We start from the raw sequence: 16,983 nt of genomic DNA, 5'->3' as shown, positions 1-16,983 counted from the left end.
AATCAATGACTTCAGTTTCCACCTTCAAAAAGTAAATTAAAAAAAAGTAGAGAAAATTAAATGCAAAGCAATTGGAAGAAAGGAAATAGTTAAGAGCTGAAATCAATGATAAAGAATACAGAAAAACAAAAGATAAAATCAATGAAACCAAAAGCTGGTTCTTTGAGAAAAATCAATAAAACTGATGAATCTCTAGCCAGACCGATCAGAGAAAAGAGAAGACACAAATTACCAATATCAGGAATAAGAGAGATACATCACTACAGATATTAAAGAAAAATAAGGAAATATTGTTAACAACTCTATGCCGCTAAATTTGATGCATTGAAAAAATAGACAAATTCCTTGAAAGACACAAGCTACCAAAGCTCACTCCAGAAGAAACAGATAAAACTTGAACAGTCCTGTATCTATTAAAGAAATTAGAGTCGTAGTTTAAAATCTTCCCACAGTGAAAACTCCAGTCTCAGCTGGCTTCACTCATGAATTCTATTAAACATTAAAAGAAGAAATAATTGTCAATGTAGGATGGAAGTGCACTTAGGGCTAGTTTGTGAATCCTTGACGTGCTCCTAAAGACACCCACAAACAACGGGCACAGACTGTGAGGGGAACTGGCCATCCCACGATAGTTAGGTGAGGCAGACTCCATGAGAGGCAGGAGGTCCCTGAACTTCACACCTCTGACACCTCAGTTATTCTCAGTTCCTGTGGAATATTCAGTAAAGACATTCACGAATGTCTCAGGTGCACACCCTTTATTTTGGCACTCAAACCACCGCACCAATTTGCTCACATGGAATTTGAATTAAGGCGAGGTGGGCAGAAGGGAAAGGAGCCCACGTATAGAAGTTGCACCTCTTTATGGAGAAGAGAACCTGCCACAGAACAAAATGCTGTTGGTTTTCTGATGCCTGATGAAAAACAGGAAAGGGTGGTCTGCACAAAATCTTGGTTCAGTTCTGCGGCACCGGGCATTCCTGACCACAGCAGTGGCCGCGGCCGCCTCTGTGCCCTCCTCGTTGACCTCTACAAAGCACTTATGTGCGACCTTGGACAGCGGCATATTCTTCTTGGTTGACATTCCAGAAAAGTCTGCCTTGGCTTCCTCAAAAGCATCGGTCATGCCTAAACTTCGAAGAAAAGACTCCAAGTCATAACTCTCCTCCAGCTTGAATCTGGGAAGGAAAACTTGAACTTTATCCTTAGTCATCTTTTCTGGATTTGTCCAGGCTCTGAACTTCTCATATGTAAGTGCTTTTTCCACCTGAAATAATGAAGGGTCAAATCTTAAAATCTAGGTGACAACAGCCTGGTGCCCACCCACTCACTCATGACACCCTCCCCTCATGACCTAGATGGTGAGTTCTGGTCCAAGACAATCTACAGAGATAGTTCCTATTGTAAACACACCAAGATTTTCCCTCCAATTCTTGTCTTCTCCCCTTTCATGGATACAAGAGTAAAACAGAAAACACTTGAGACAAGGACAGAGTTGTTTTTATTTTTAACTATCTGTACCAAATTCATTTCAAATGATTTTTAGTTTAGAAAATTCTCATAACCAATTGATTGTATTCATGTGGTACACATTACCCTGAGTTGGAGAGATGGTTTGATAAAAGAGAGACAAAGAGCATGGCTCAGAACCCTGAGGGGTGAAAGAGGGAGAAATCAAGGATCATCTGAACAGGAAGGGAGACATGATTTCTGGGGAAGGGAGAGCAGAAATGGGGAATTCAACAGGACAGTTGCTTCTGGCATCCTTGTTTGCCCTCTGCCTGTCCTGGGGTTAGCTTCAAAACCTCCAAGACCCATCACTCATTCTACTTATCCACAAGGAAAAAATAAAGGAGGGAGGGGGCTTCCACTTGCATCTCCCTCTTCCCTTTACCACCTGGAGCCCAGATGAGTGCTCCTCTCCAGTGACAGCTGTTTGGATGTCAGCTTTATTCCTAGACTCTCCTACTCTTCTTCTTAAGTAGCCATGACAGAGCTTATCCTTCACTTATGCCAACAGCTTCCTGATTCCATAGAGAAACTAGGGAAATCAGGCAGGCCCTACCCTCAACATCCTGTGCATTGGTGTGCTGGAGCTGGCTTGTCTCTCTGGTGAGAGTCAGTTGTTGAACCCTTCGTAGCCTAAACTCAGCCATGGTAGGAGTATTTACACCATGGGAATCAGCAAACGTTCTAAACGAGGGCTTCCCCCACACCCCAGAGAGCCAGATAACCAGCACACTATTGGTCCTGCACCTCCCACCTTACAAATTTACCTTCTCGCATCCTGAACCCTGTTCTTTTTCTGTCATGGAAAGATGTCCCTCTCCTCCTGTCTAAGATAAATTCCTCACCTGAAACTTAGACTCTTGCTACTCAAAGTGTGGCCCATAACCAGCAGTGTCTGAATCATGGGAATCTTGCTAAAAATGCAAAATCTCAGGCCATACCCCACTGAATCAAAATCTGCATTTTAACGAGATCCCCAGAAGATTCATATACACATTAACATTTGAGAAACACTGCCCAGATCAATCCCTATCATTTTCCAGTACTTTTGCTCAGTAATTATTGGGCCCTTAACTAGCTCCTCCCTTCAGAATAAAGAATAATGTTCTTATATTTTTGGAACTCTCTCTTCTTAGCTTCATCAAAATTTGGCCTCACCAGCAATTCCACTCCTAGATATGTACTCAACAGAAATGCATACATGTGTTCACCAAAAGACATGCAATGGTGTTCATCCAGCACTCCTTATAATAACCCTATACTGGAAATTCCTCAAATGCTGTCTCATGGCTGGACTTAAAGAAACGAGTTCACGCTGGATCCGCAGACACTCAGAGTCACTGCCAAGGGCTTACCACAGTGAGATCGGTGTTGTCATCAGGCAGCAGAATGACCATGCTCAGCTCCTCCCCCTCATAGGGCAGCTCCAGGACCTGGGTGTGCACTTCATCTACATACCCCGTTTTAAATTTAGCTTGCTTAAACATCATCTGCACCGTCTTTTTCTCCTAATGAAAATATGAAACTAAAATCAGATTACTGAAAAATGAGCACAGTTTACTAAAAATAAGATATGTCTAATTCGCAGAATGCCTCGGTGCATGTAAGAGAATTTTCATTTCTGTGCATTTATGCTGGTGAATGTAAAATCTTCATTATTACCTATTGGTGTTGAGTATAATATGCTATCCCCCCAGCAGGTCAAGTATTACCAGGTGAGAGAGAATAAATTGACAAATATAGAGAGACATAAAACTCTACATTATTTTTGGAAGAAGTTGTGTTTTTTCTCTTTTGAGAAGATACATAGAGAAGCATTCTCAGGGACCACATAATTAAAAATTATTTCTCCAAATTAGGAGAATTAAACTAATATTCAGGCCTTTGGGCTGAAGGATCTGTTTAGAAAAGATGTATAGGCCAGAGGGAGTTATACTTTTATTCTGAAAAGTTGTTCAGTTATATAATTGGCTTTACAGTTTTGGTTTTCTTGGAGGGGGGATCTTGATAAGATGTGCAAGATCCACTATTTTTAAAGTGTGCGTCAAATATATTCTAGACTTTTAAATCTTTGTGCCATATGCTATTATCAAGTTGATGGAGGTCAAACTCCAAGCTCATAGCTATTGACCCCAGCCATTATCATATTCGAAAGGGAATGGAGAAAAGTGTTTTAAAGTTAGGCTTATAAGTCCAGAGACCTAACGGACAGCGTGATGACTATAGTTAATAATGCCCCATTGAATACTGGAAATTTGCTAAGAGAGTAGCTTTCAGGTGCTGTCATCACAAAAAAAATATGATAATTATGGGAGGAAAAGATATGTTAATTAGTTTGACTGCAGTCATTATTTCCCTATGTGTATGGGTATCAAATCATCATCTTGTATACCTTAAATACATACAACTTTTATTTTTAAAAAAGATCCAAAAATAAATAAAAACAAAGTTAGCCTGAACATCTGCTAACACTTTTTTTCTTGTGTTTGGAATTCTACAGCCATGAATTCTAAGCCAATAAATACGCATCATGGTCACTGACATGGCAAGAAGGTGTCTAAGTAAGTACAGAAGTGACAGTACAGCTCAAACATCACTCCAATTCTTAGGAGAAATTTTCTTTCAATCTAAATATATGAACAGAGAGAGAAAATTGATTTGACCAAGAATACCTTTATCAATAGAAAATGATTTTAGTTTTTCTCGTCTCCTCTCCAATAAAAGATATATCTCTTTTATCTCTCCAATAAAAGATATATGGGGGGCATAAAATTCATTCAGAACTAGATTAAGAGTCAAGACAGTAAGAAATAAATTATTTATTTTTTCCATTCATTCACAATCTTTCCCAGCATATTACTTTAAGAAAGTATATCTGAAACATATTTCCCTACCTGGTTGACTTTAAAGGGCATTCCCCTGGTGTACTTTCTGTCAAATTGCTCATTCCACTTTCCTTTGAAATAGACAGCATTCACAAGGACCAGCTTAGTCAGTGGATAGACTGTCCCAGCACCCAGTATCTCTGAAATCTTACCTGTGAAGAATATGAGAGAAGGTCATTGTTATTTGGGGGGGAACAAACATTCTTATACAAAAATCCTCTCGACACATAAAGCCGAGGCTTGGTGGAGAGCCCAGGCTGGAATCCTTTCTGCTGCTGGATGAATCGGTGTTTTGTGCTGGGCACACACACAGTGTATTATTTGTCCTTAATAACAGTCTTGAAGCAGGCATGTCAGCTATCATTTTGCCCTCAATTTACAGATGTGGAAATTCAGGTTCAGAGCATTTGCCTGACTTTTTTGCCAAGGTCACATAGGTGGCAAGTGGCTGAGCTGAGAAAATAACCCGGGAGTCTTGACTCTAACCGTAAGCTTCTCACCTTGGCACGATAATTTCTCAACCGTGCCACTACTGGCATTTAAGGCCGGATAATTCTTTGTTGTGGGGACTGTCCTATGCATTGTAGGGTGTTTAGCCAGTAGCACTTCCCCCAGTTGTGACAACCAAAACTGTCTTCGGCCATTGCCAAATGTCACCTGGAGGTTGATTCTGGTTGAGAATCACTGCTCTATGCCAGCCTTCAAATCTCATTAGGTGAGGAAAGAATTCCAAAGGGCGGGGGAATACAGACCCGTATATGGGAGGAGGAGGGCTTCCTGAAGGGAGCGAATGGGGCAAAGGAATTAGGGGGATGCAGTAAAGGGGCCAAATCGAATTCTCCCACGAAAAGTGGGGACAGGGTGATCCCAACGTCCCCTCCAGTTCTAATGTTCTGGGAAAACACGTGGGTGGTCAATCTGATGGAAGAAAGAGTGTGAGCAGCCATGGAGGGGAAGTGAGTGGTGTCGGAAGGCTGAGGTGTAGAGAAGCTTCTGGTTTCTCCAGATCAACTGGAGAACGACAGACCACTGCACATATGATGTACGGAAACGTGAAAGGCTCTTCGCTGTCCATGGTCATTATTCTATTGGCTCTCAGTATAACCGTGGACATCACCACTGCCTGACACACAGTGGGTGTGCCATAGAGACTGAACTGACAGAATAAGGAGTGCTAGGTGGGCACATGAGGAAATAAGTGATTCAACTCCCCACCTTTTGGAAGTCTCTACATATTTAGAGTGCTTAAGAGCATGCCCTTTTCCTCTGTGCTCTAGTTAAGAAATGGCAGGAAGATTTTGGTGAGACAGAGTGTGGACTGGACAGGGCACCACAGGCTCCACATTAGCTCTACCTATAGCATCTGGAGCCCGTTCATAAAGATCATGCTCTGAAAGCAAACTTATCCACTGCTAAGTTTAGAGGGAAGGGGAGGGCTGCGGATGAAACGAGAGCTGTTCACATTATACAGGGAGATAACAAGCCTGTGTTAGCACTCGGTCTCAGCTCTAACCTAAATGGAATGCCATTCTGCCCTTAGAGCATGGCAAGGGTCCTCCCAGATAGAATTTAAACAGGGACACAGAGAGGAAGCATTTTCTGGGGGTTTTCCAGCACAGTCCAGAGGGGAGAGGGTCTGAGACCCTTACACTAGGTTTAAGTATTTTTTAGAAATCACTATTTCATAAGCCCAAGAGAAATAACAGAATTGCATTGCTGGCCTGAAAACCCACCAAACACACACAAACAGGTCACTGGTTATGGGGTCACAGCGGCAGTACCGTGGAGGTACCGTGGAGGTCAGACCCCAGCCAATCTCAGAGCTCTTTCCTCCATAACTGCGAGTCTACTGAAATGACACTCTCTCACCTTCCGTCTTTTTTGTCACCCAGTCATTGATGTGTTTCCTGCATTCTTCAGTGTCTTCAGCAAAGGGCAGCTCCTCCAGCTCTGCCTGATAGAACTTCTGACAGGATTCCTTAAAGGCCTACAAATGCAAAATCCGGAGTTTGGCCCTATTCGGCAAAGATTTCCATAAGTGTGAAAACATTTTTTTTCTTAACATGTTTCTAGCATAAATGCTCGCACAGGTCATCCTGCACTTTAAGACTCATTCATACAATTAACAAAATATATCATCTGCGGACTCTGTGCCCGGCACTGTGCTAGGTGCTGGAAACAGGGTGAAGAAATGATATGGGACCTGAGGAGCTCCCAGTCGGCTGAAAGAGACAACATGTATACAGAGATGGTGTCAACAACATATATACAGAAATAGTCTCAACAACATAAATAAACACAGATAGTCTCAAGATGTTTTGAAAATGCGGAAGACGGGAGCCATGCGTGAAAAAGCCCATGAATATCCCTGTCAAACACTTAAATTCCATATTAACTTTCTGTTTGATTTTCTGTCTCTGCCACTAAGCAGTCTAAGTCTTTTTTACTTATTTTTGTATCATCAGCACCTACCAAAGTGTCTGAAACATGTTTGTGGAATGATTGGGAGTCTCCATGGTGGAACTAGATTATTAAGAAATCTTACAGGTCCTCCGGGAGTGGAATGTGACAGGCCTAGATCACAGTGTGTGTGTATGCGTGTGTGTGTGTGTGTGTATGTGTGTGTGTCTGTGTGTGTGTGTGTGTGTGTGTATGTAGAGGATTAGGGAAAGCACAGAGGCAGGGGGTGAGCCTTGAAATATAAGTTGGGGTCAAATCAGGAAGGGCCTTATATGCAACACATTAAAACCCAAAGATAACTCACCTCATGAAAACCTGGTTTCAGATATAATGTGTCTGGCAATTGGCTCCCATCCCCCGCCCATCTCCTGTTCTCAAATATTTTAGCTTCTACAGAAGAAAGAAGACGTAGAGAAAGAGGAGCTAAGCAATCAAGAAAAGTGGAGGGTGGCTCCCTGTGTCCAATAGTCCCCAGTTATAATATTCAAAGATCAGGCTGATATTCAAAAATGTACATCAATTAACCAGGAGATTCCTGGAATCACTAGGGCTTATCATAGAAGACCTAGCCAGCTGAAGGAGCCAGAATCATCTCCGATGATATTTAAGCTCAGACGGGCAACCTCCATTGGCTGGCACCCAACAGCAGCTAGGACGAGGATATAGTTGAGTCTTACAGAATAATCCTTAGAACTGCCAGCCACCATGGTGGCCAGGCTTGCCTTGATCGTTTCATTAATCTCACGACAGCATCACTCTGCATAGTATGTGGCATAATTTTTTGGAGCCTAATTGAATTATGATAGGCTTTTACTGGACTAGGGAACTTTGGAATTATATGCTGCAGTAAATAGGAACTGCTCAGATTTAAAATCTCAGTTTTCTGAACAGATTTTAATTTTAGAAAGACTATTCTGTCAGTAGAGTGGAAGGACCACGCTGGACCTGGAGAGATCAGTTAGGAAACAATTAAAACAATAGTGTAGAAGATATAGTGAGAGTCTGGACCCAGGTAATGTGGTGGTGATTCAGAAGAGGGCACAAATTTGAGAGGCCGGCTCTGCAGGAAGAGCCCAACAACCAGAGGGGGAGGAGCCTTGTACACGGGCACAACAATCTGGTCACTGAGGGATGGGGATCAGGAGGCAGAAGCAGGTCTGGGAGGGGCAGGATGGACATATTGAGATTGCCATCCAGGAGGGATGTATCAGAAACAAAAAAAAAGGCCATAATTCAGAAGCAATCATAAAATTCAAAATGATAATTACAGAAGTGTAATTCCAAGCATATTTTTAAGGCAGCCGAGTCAAACTTTATCTCTGCCCTTCTGTAGTTTCTATCTGATTTTCAATCTCTCTTTCATCACTGTGTGAGTCCTACTTACCGGAAGGAAATCACACGTCTTTTCTCCAAAGAGCCTGTTGGCAGTTCTAAGCACGCACAGAGTGCCAGATTTGTTAACTTGAGTGAGAAGTGACTGGAAACCCTGGTGAACATCTCCCTCTTTGTTCAAACAAAGTGCCTGGTAATGGAAAACAAGGACACAGACTTATAACACCACCATTTTACTCCCCCAAAGAGCTATCTCCGAACGAATCTCTGCGCTGAAAATCACAGAGGAGCCTATCTTAAAAAGAGTTTGGTTTAACCATCTAGCGCGGAGTTTCTGGACCTCAGCACTATTGACATTTTGGGCCAGACGCTTTGCTGTGGGCAATGTCCTGTGCGTTCTAGGATATTTTGCAGCATTTCTGGCGTCTGCCCACTAGATGGCAGTAGCATCTTTCAGTTAGGACAACCAAAACTGTCCTGCAAGTTGCCGAAATGTCCCCCGGGGGGCAAAATCGCCCCAGGATGAAAACCAGAGCTCTAGCAGGTTTATCCACGCAGGCAAGGCAGCGTGTGATAACTCAGGAGACAGAACAGAAGCCCCAGGTAGCGGAGATAAATCCAACCTGACCCAGGGAATACAAGAATGACCAGAAATAAACATAAAAATGTTTCATCAGCATTTTTACAGTTCTGCAGACCAAACTGTGATTTCAGCGTCAAGTCAGAGTGAGAATTAAGCTGTTCCTGCATCTCCCAACAACCCCAGCCAAAGCCTCACTCCTCCCATGAGCTGGAAGAAACAACCCCAGGGGATTCCACAGCGGCCACGGCGGCACTTCCGGAAAAGGTCCGTGTGCCCCTGATATTACTGGGAAGGTGAGGTGCATATGGCAATTCTCTGGGACACTTTCGCCAGATAGTCAAAGAAACTAAGACATGAAGAGGTTAAGGACTACTTTCCTGACATATTATCCACTATTCCTTTGCAGCTAAGGTCACACATAACCCATTTCGGATCAATCAGATTATATATTCCTTCTAAATAACTCCAGAAGAGATAAGTCCACATTTGTCTTGCACTCTTCTTCCACTCGTGCATAATCATACACCAGAAATAGCCTATTTAACAAAGAGTGCATTTACACAGCTGCATTTCAATTCGATATATAATGTTAGCAAAAGTTTAAAATATAACAAAGTTGAATTCTTGGCCTTCTTGTGGGACAGAATTATAGTTTACTTACCAAAGATGCAATTTTACTATAACATATTGATGTTTTGTCTAGAGAAAATAGCGTAATGACTTGATTTCTCCCATAAACACTAAGGGGAGCTTCCCGGTCTTACACAATTTACCTTTCTGCCCATGTCTGCCCTTTGTCCTTCACCGCGGTACCCCCCACCCCGCTACCAGCCACAGTGGCTTTCCTCAGCTGCTGTGAGGTATGAAAAGAACACCCCCTGGAAGCACAGAGAGAAGCATGCCCTTGGTCTCCCTTTGTGACAGGAATACATACGTGAGACATCTGGGCCGCGGTGTTTCCTTTGGCCCCCATGAAGACCATGGCCAGGGCAGAGGAGATGCTCAGGGGAGAGAAGAACACATTGGGGGAGTTGTCCACGTCACCCAACATTTTTAATAAGTTGATGGCAAAAGTGCCATTTGCTTCACAGAGATCATCCATCAGGGAAGGTCTGCATCAAAAGCACAACACAGAAGCACATCAACCACCTGGTCATTTGCACCCCTGTCCGTGGACGCTGGGTGTGGTCAGCAGAACAACTGCACCCCCAAAGACATCCACGTCAAATCCCCCAAACCTGTGTCATTATCTTACATGGCCATAGGGACTTCGCAGATGTGACTGAATTAAAGATCCTGAGATGGGGAGAACACATGGTTTGATTCGAGAGCCTGAATTCTTCACTGTTACACAAAATCCCCCTATTGTTGCTAGTTCTCCTTCAGTTTAGTGCCTATAGCATACTTTATAAACAATGTTCTGCGAATTATAATAAAAACGACATTTCTGTCATCATGTCACGTGAAAACAGCCGGATGGATTGCAACAGATTTGGAGGGTTTGTTTGAGATGATCTGACTTAACATATGAGTCAGACCCGTATTTGTTTTCTGGAAGACACAAAATTTACTTTCAGGCAGGGAGACTCCAAAAAAATACACCGTTTTCCACCGGAGTTCTTGACACTCGGCTGGGAGCTGTGAAGGGAGCCCATGGGCGGAGATATAAAATATGAAGCCCAAATCTCAAGTCATCAGATGGACACTGAATCAGAGGCACCGATTTTGGATCCCGTCTGACCTTCCCTCTAGCTTGACTAAACTTTAGACACGCTTCTTCCTGCCTCTCTGCCCTGATCTGCCTTTCCTTAGAGCATTTACTTTAGACAACTTGTCACTGTAAACTCTTTCTCTGCTCCTTTCAGATATAAATATTTTGAAAAGGCTCTTTCCTCTTTTACAGGCCAGGACAGTCTCTCTCAAGTCCCTAGGAGCCATCCCTTTAAAAATATAATTATCATGCAGGATAGCGCCCAACCTCCCTGTCTCTGTGGGAGGGTAGGAACAAAATTTCAGCTGGTACCTTGCTCCAAGCTGTAAAAAATTACAGCTTATTAATTATTATAATTTTAGCAAATTATTGTAAGTCCTGCATGATTTATTTCTATTAAACCTTACAGAAAACGGAGCTACTATTCAATAAAATATTAAAGTTCATCAACTCCTCTTGGTTTCCCTGAGTCTCTTCCATGTTACAGTTGAAGACATTTTGGAAAATAAAAGGACAAACCATCGCCCACAATCCCATGACCTTGCAAGCTATGTTTTTCTATTATGTTATCCCTTTTTTTTTTCTTTTGTCATTTGCACGTATATTTGTAACTCAAAAATTTTAAAACTACACAGGAAAAGTATGTTCCAGTTTGGAATAGCAAATAAGCAAAACCAAAAGCACTAGAAACTCCACCTAGAGATAAGGGTCACCGTGCAGGTGTTCATTTTTATAAAGAGAGGGGGCATCATATGATCCTTCTTCTTCCAGCGGTCTAGAAGTGCCTCCTACAGCAGTCTTGGAACTGTATTTCATTAGGTTTTGGGGGGTCTCCTGGGTCTCAGGGGCAGGAAAGGAATGAGAAGCTGAGTGGGTGCCACAGGAATGGGGGACAACTATTTTAACCAGAGCCTTTTGCTGTCAAATGGTTCCTTTGAAGCTTCCTCCTAAGATATATATATATATTTTTAAAGAGATTTCTCTCATCTTTTTTCTTTTTTTTGAGGAAGATTGGCCCTGAGCTAACATCTGTTGTTAATCTTCCTCTTTTTCTTTTTTCTCCCCAAAGCCCCAGTACATAGTTGTATATCCTACTTGTAGGTCCTTCTAGTTCTTCTATGTGGAACATCACCTCATCATGGCTTGATGAGCGGTGAGTCTGTCTGCGCCTAGGATCCAAATCCGCGAACCCCAGGCCACCGACGTGGAATGCATGAACTTAACCGCTACGCCACCAGGCCAGCCCCCTAAGATATTTTTTCAAGAGATGTGTCCAATTTAGGAAGAAAAAAAAAAAGTGGGGTATAAAAAAAAAAGGTAAAGACCACACTCTAAATATAGAATCAAACCAGTGCTAATTCTTTAAAGTTTGAAAAAAGGTATTAAAACGCCAACCAAGAAAATACAATAGTGGCATGGTTTGCACAGCAGTACTCTATACTCAACAGGTCATTCATCAGAGGACAAGATGTTCAAGATCCTTGCTGCCCTCACATCGTGAAGCCACCCCCGGGGCCTTCAGCTGCAGGGCTTGAGCCCCAGGGCTGCAGGTGATGGAGGCTGCTGTGTCTGCAGTGGGCAAGTCCCAGCGCAGAGCAGGGTCCAGCCTGCCTCCAGGCACTTCCAGCCCCGCATTTCCTGACCGTACACTTGAGGATATTTCAGAAAATAAAAAGCCAGGAGCCAAAGGGATATTCAAACTTCATAGCACTGGGCCTACCAGAAGGTGGCACCAAAGAGACCAAAGAAGGAGAGAATTCTGTAAACCGGAGATGACAGACACAATAAATTTGGACTTGGTCCTACCTGAGCATAAGAGCTTTGGACTCAGGGTGAGGCAGGCATAAGCTGAGGCTAGTAAGTGTGAGAGAGAGAGAGTGTGTGTGTGTGTGTGTGTGTGTGTGTGTCTATAGTTGTCCTGCCTGAACAGACAAAGGAATGAACTGGAACATTACATCAATTTCAACTTTACCCTTTAATTGCTCTTAATTCCAAATGCCTACTTCCGGATTCTTCCGTCTCTCCTCCTCTTTCATCTCATTTCCTCACCTCCATTCCTTTTCAACGTCCAAGTGCTGGTCAGCAGCACAGTATTTCCCATCAGTATCTGGCCCACAGCAATGGCACACACTGGCACACACAGACACACAAGCGCACTCGAGGATGTGTCCCCGCTCACACCAGTGAAAAGGCAGGGGCTGGAACAGGATAACAGATTGACTCTCTTCCCTCCAGTTCTTCTTGGTGCCCCAATCTCATTGGTACACTAGAGCTCTTAAGAGGGTTGGAACTTTAAACAAAATGGACCTTGCCCAATAAATCTAAAAAGGAATTAATTTCAATATAATGCAAAATAATACCTTTGGGTGCCAGTGCCACAATTCAACTGTGTCATAAAAACAGCAATGTGGAAAGATTTGATTTCCAGCCAATAAAATGAATTGGCATTAAGCTAGTTTTCCTTTGACAGGAGAACAAACCAAGTTAGGACAATTACATACTGTCCCGGGGTCTTACAGCAAGAGCGGCAGAGTCGGCCACAAAAGCAAGCTTTCTGCTTCCAAGCATCTGGCATCATTCTTCTCCTGGGGGCCGTGAACGCCTGTGAAGTCACTGCTCCACTGCCCTTCCCATACACACATCCAAAAGTGATATTCAAAGAGTATTTATCTAGAACTTTCCTTATACAGTTTTGGAGAAGAAAATGAGCAATAACAGCCATTATTCCTGACTGGGAGCTCCCACCCTAGGAGTGACACAGATACATAAATGCATGGTTTCAAGTTAGCCCTGTGCTCTGTAACAGGATAGTTTACAAAGTGCTAAGAAAGCCCACAGAAAAGCAGAATGAATTTTCTTTAGAAGCCTGGGAGAAGGTGAGTGGTGAGCTGGTTCTAAAAGTTTGGGCAGGAGCTTCTGTAAGGTGGCGAAAGGGAGGGGTGAATTTTAAGGCTGCAGCTCTGGGACTGACAGGTGCAAAGAATGTGGCAAGAAGTGCATGGTTTGTGTGGCCCAGGGAGCCGTCTGCGGGGTTTTCCGTGAGAGACAGGTGTGTTGAGACTGGATGGGCCCTCATGCCAGGTTTAAAAGGTTGAACTTGAGCTATGGTCTGGAAAGCCATGCATGGTTTTTAAACAAATGGTACAAATGAGTACTCATTTAAATTGTACGAATTGTACTCATTTAAATAAATGAGTACACTGGAGTTTTACAAAAATACTGTGACTCACCGTCAGCATTGAAAAAGGCCGGGGAGCCTGCTGGTAGAACACTGCCCTAGATCAGCAACTGGCGAATACAGAGAGAGCAGAAGATGCAAGTGCCAGGCTGGGTGACTGATCACACCAGGAACAGGGAGCAGGACGAGTCAAGGATTATGCTGAGGCTTGTTAAAAACAATTCAACCTGCCCCAAATCAAGTCACTTATGTTAAGCCCTATGTCACCAAACCGAGGACTTAATTACAGTTCTGGCTCTCCGAGAAATGGAATCTTAATCCAGTCAATCAGGAATCGCCTGACCAGCACTAGTGAGGTAATCTGCCTGATAGCCCCTACCATCCCCTAAAGGAAAGCAACTTTGCAATAACCAGCCTGCTTTTTCGCAAGTGTTACTTCCTTATTCCTGCTCCCTCCTACCTATACAAGTCTTTCATTTTGTGCAGCTCCTCGGAGCTCCTTCCTATCTGCTAGATTGACTGCTGCCCGATTCAAATCTATTTTCGCTCACACTCCTAAAATTTTTAATATGCCTCAGTTTATCTTTTAACAGGCTCCTAGGTAATTTATGCTTAGGGTGGGTCATGAACCATAGGAAGTTTATATGAGGAGCCAGCTTGGAATGGAGAAGGTGATACATTCCATGTAAGATGTGTGGAACATACCATACCAAGGGATCCTGTAACAAGTAGAGCCAAGGGATGTTTGTAAATATAGGCAGGTTACTTAAGATGAGAATAAGAGCAGGAGATTGGGAGCCACTGGCGTCTGGATTCCAGCAGATTCTAGGCTAATGGGATGAAATTACTCGGACCATACACTGGAGGCATAAGAGAAGAAATTCACCTAGTTCCGGGGAATTTCCAATAACTGCAGGTAGTAAGAGGAAGAAGCCAAGGGACTGAGACCCAACAATTAAGAATGTCCTGGGAGAGCTGGGAGGGTGTGTCTGAGGGGCCCAGAGAAGCACAGAAGGCTGGAGGAGGACAGCACGGGAGAGTGCATGCATGAGGCATTCGGCGCCTGAAAACAGGGATAGAGGGCTGAGGAATATCTGGGCAGTTAGGAATCGATTATATTAACTACTGTAGACGAGGGGGAGACAGGTGAGGAAGCATTTTTTCAAGTTGCTAATGAAGAAGAACAGATGAAAGGTGTGAAAAAAAAAAAGAAAGACAAAGAATGGAAGAAAAATAGAAAACAAGAAGGACGGAAGTAAGGAAGGGAGGGAGGAAGAGAAGGAAGGGAGGAGGCAGAGAGGGAGGAAGAGAAAGAAACGAAAGGCACAACCAATAAGCAGGATCGCAGAGGGACAGGCGTTTGTCTGGAGGTGGCACTGACCCAGCCTCGCCCCCGGAGCTTGTCCAAGGCGCCATAGAAATCCCAGACACGGCTGCCATTGGCGCCTTAGTCTTCCCGCTGCACCTGCGGCTCCTCCCGCTCACCTTCCCAAAAGGCTCCGCCCAGCCATCTCCGGCAACCGCACTCCCGGCTTGAATCCCGGCCACTCCCCACTGCCGGCAAAACGCAGGACAATGGCGTCGCGAGCCGCAGGCGCCACGCCCACTCCGGGACCATCCCCTGGCCCAGGGCGGGTCTGCGGCCGCGCTCCCGCGCTCGGGTCTCGCAGTCCCGGCTCTGGCGGACGCTCACGCAAGAGCCGGCGGCGCGGGGCTGGGGTCTAGGGCACGGCTGGTGCCAGGGCGACCCCAGCCCCGCAGCTCTCCCGCCCGGTTACCTCCCGCCATCATTTCCCTAGGCGTGTCCTCCTGCTTTTCCTCCCTCTGTGTCTGCCTCTCGTCTTCCTCCTTCCCTTCGTCTCCCCGCGCTGCGCCCGAGCTCTTGGCAAGAGGCGTCCGCCGTGGGAACCCGACGACCCGAGCGCCTCCGCAGCCCCAGTACCTGGGAGATTCCTGCGGCCGCTGCTTCCGCTCCTGCTGCTGCGGCTGCTACTGTTCCAGCTTGGTGGACGCTTCAAGTCCGCTTTGACTGTGGGCAAGGCTTCAGGCGGATGACTCAGAGCAGTCGGAGGTTGCACCGGCGCAATCTCTGACTCTGCATCCCCAGGCTGGACCCCGGGAGGAGCCTGAACCTCGCCCGGCGTCGTCCCGCCCTGGTGCAGATGGCTTGGTGGGGGGAGGCTAGTGTTCCGCCCTCGGAGAGTGTTTGTGGAAGACGTCGCGCAATAGGGGATTGATTTGTTTTCCTGGGTTAGTATGCGCAGTATTCGTGTTGCGTGTACGTATGCAAGAGCGGTTTCAAAATTGGAACTTCGCTTTGAACATTAAGTAAAGCAAAACCAGAAGTTAAGTTTCCTAACGCCAGTGGTTTCCAAACTGCTTTGGTGGGACACCCATCAAACATTTTTGAGCATGCATCTTTGGTATCAGTATGACTTTATATGTGCTAATATGCTAAATACTAAAATATTGTGAACGCTATAAAACACATGAAAATTTGAAAGAATAAGAAAAAAAACTTTTTATTAGGAATACACATGTGCTCACAAAAATTATTTTAAAATTTAATGAGATCAATGTGATTGAATATTTGTTTAACGCTTTGAAGTACAGTAATTTGAAGACCTACTTTTAAGTTTAATTTATTTCTAAACTTGGATTGATGGTGATCATGAGGAGAGGCTTCACAGGAAATGAGTGGACTTAAATGGAGTGAAGGCATCATTAGTTGTACTTACTAAACCTGGACATTTGATTTTCATCCACATACTAATTATGCAAAGATTTCTAGCTGAAGTCTCACTAGTAAAAATCCATTTGTCCTCTTGAAAATCAGTTGTTCTTGCCAACCAAATTTTTTAAACCTTGTATTTTCAATATTTTTAAGTTTGAAGCCCACCAAATTTTTTCTTTTTGGAAGATTTTTATGAAGGTTAGAAAATTATATTTCCAAGTTTTTTGAGTGCCTTTATATGAGAGTTTTAACATCTTTCTTAGTAATAATCATATAATAATGGAAAATATCCAAATAGATGTTCTCAAAATGATCACTCTGCACTGTTTAAAAAAGTAGTTGATTTCTCATTCGTAGATAAGATGCACCTTTACCTAAAGGCAATCCTCTGTATTTTTCAAGAATACTTGCTAAGTGTTCAGCTACTGACAGCCACTTATCATCACAGAAAAGGTCAGCACATTTGGAACACTAGCCTTTTAAAAAAGAAAAAATATGCAAATAATTAATGAACCTCTTTTTTAAAGTACTTTGGCATGAGATAATAAGCAAGCCTCATTGGTTTTCAAAAGATATTCATGGCCACTACAG

At 43.8% G+C, this 16,983-nt stretch overlaps 1 protein-coding gene across 3 annotated transcripts; it reads right to left on the bottom strand.

Moving 5' to 3' along the window:
- Positions 1 to 741: 741 nt before the first annotated feature.
- Positions 742 to 15,815, bottom strand: SERPINB8 (serpin family B member 8). 3 transcript variants are annotated; one of them, XM_014781495.2, is made up of 7 exons: positions 15,601 to 15,815; positions 9,704 to 9,881; positions 8,239 to 8,376; positions 6,264 to 6,381; positions 4,404 to 4,546; positions 2,865 to 3,017; positions 742 to 1,267 (listed from the first exon to the last, which is right to left on the bottom strand). In XM_014781495.2, the coding sequence occupies exons 2-7, from the start codon at positions 9,869 to 9,871 to the stop codon at positions 863 to 865; spliced, it is 1,125 nt and encodes a 374-aa protein (XP_014636981.1). In that variant the 5' UTR covers positions 9,872 to 9,881; positions 15,601 to 15,815; the 3' UTR covers positions 742 to 862. The 3 variants fall into 3 exon arrangements, with proteins under 3 accessions (XP_014636981.1, XP_087295450.1, XP_087295449.1); XM_087439324.1 differs by lacking the exon at positions 15,601 to 15,815 and adding an exon at positions 15,144 to 15,226; XM_087439323.1 differs by lacking the exon at positions 15,601 to 15,815 and adding an exon at positions 15,040 to 15,101.
- Positions 15,816 to 16,983: the final 1,168 nt, after the last annotated feature.

This window comes from Ceratotherium simum, chromosome 14 (genome assembly GCF_057802395.1).
Source record: "Ceratotherium simum simum isolate JZ-2026a chromosome 14, ASM5780239v1, whole genome shotgun sequence".
NCBI classification, from domain to species: Eukaryota; Metazoa; Chordata; class Mammalia; order Perissodactyla; family Rhinocerotidae; genus Ceratotherium; species Ceratotherium simum.
The sequence above is the reverse complement of the archived record's forward strand: the minus strand, read 5'-3'. Positions and strand labels throughout refer to the sequence as shown.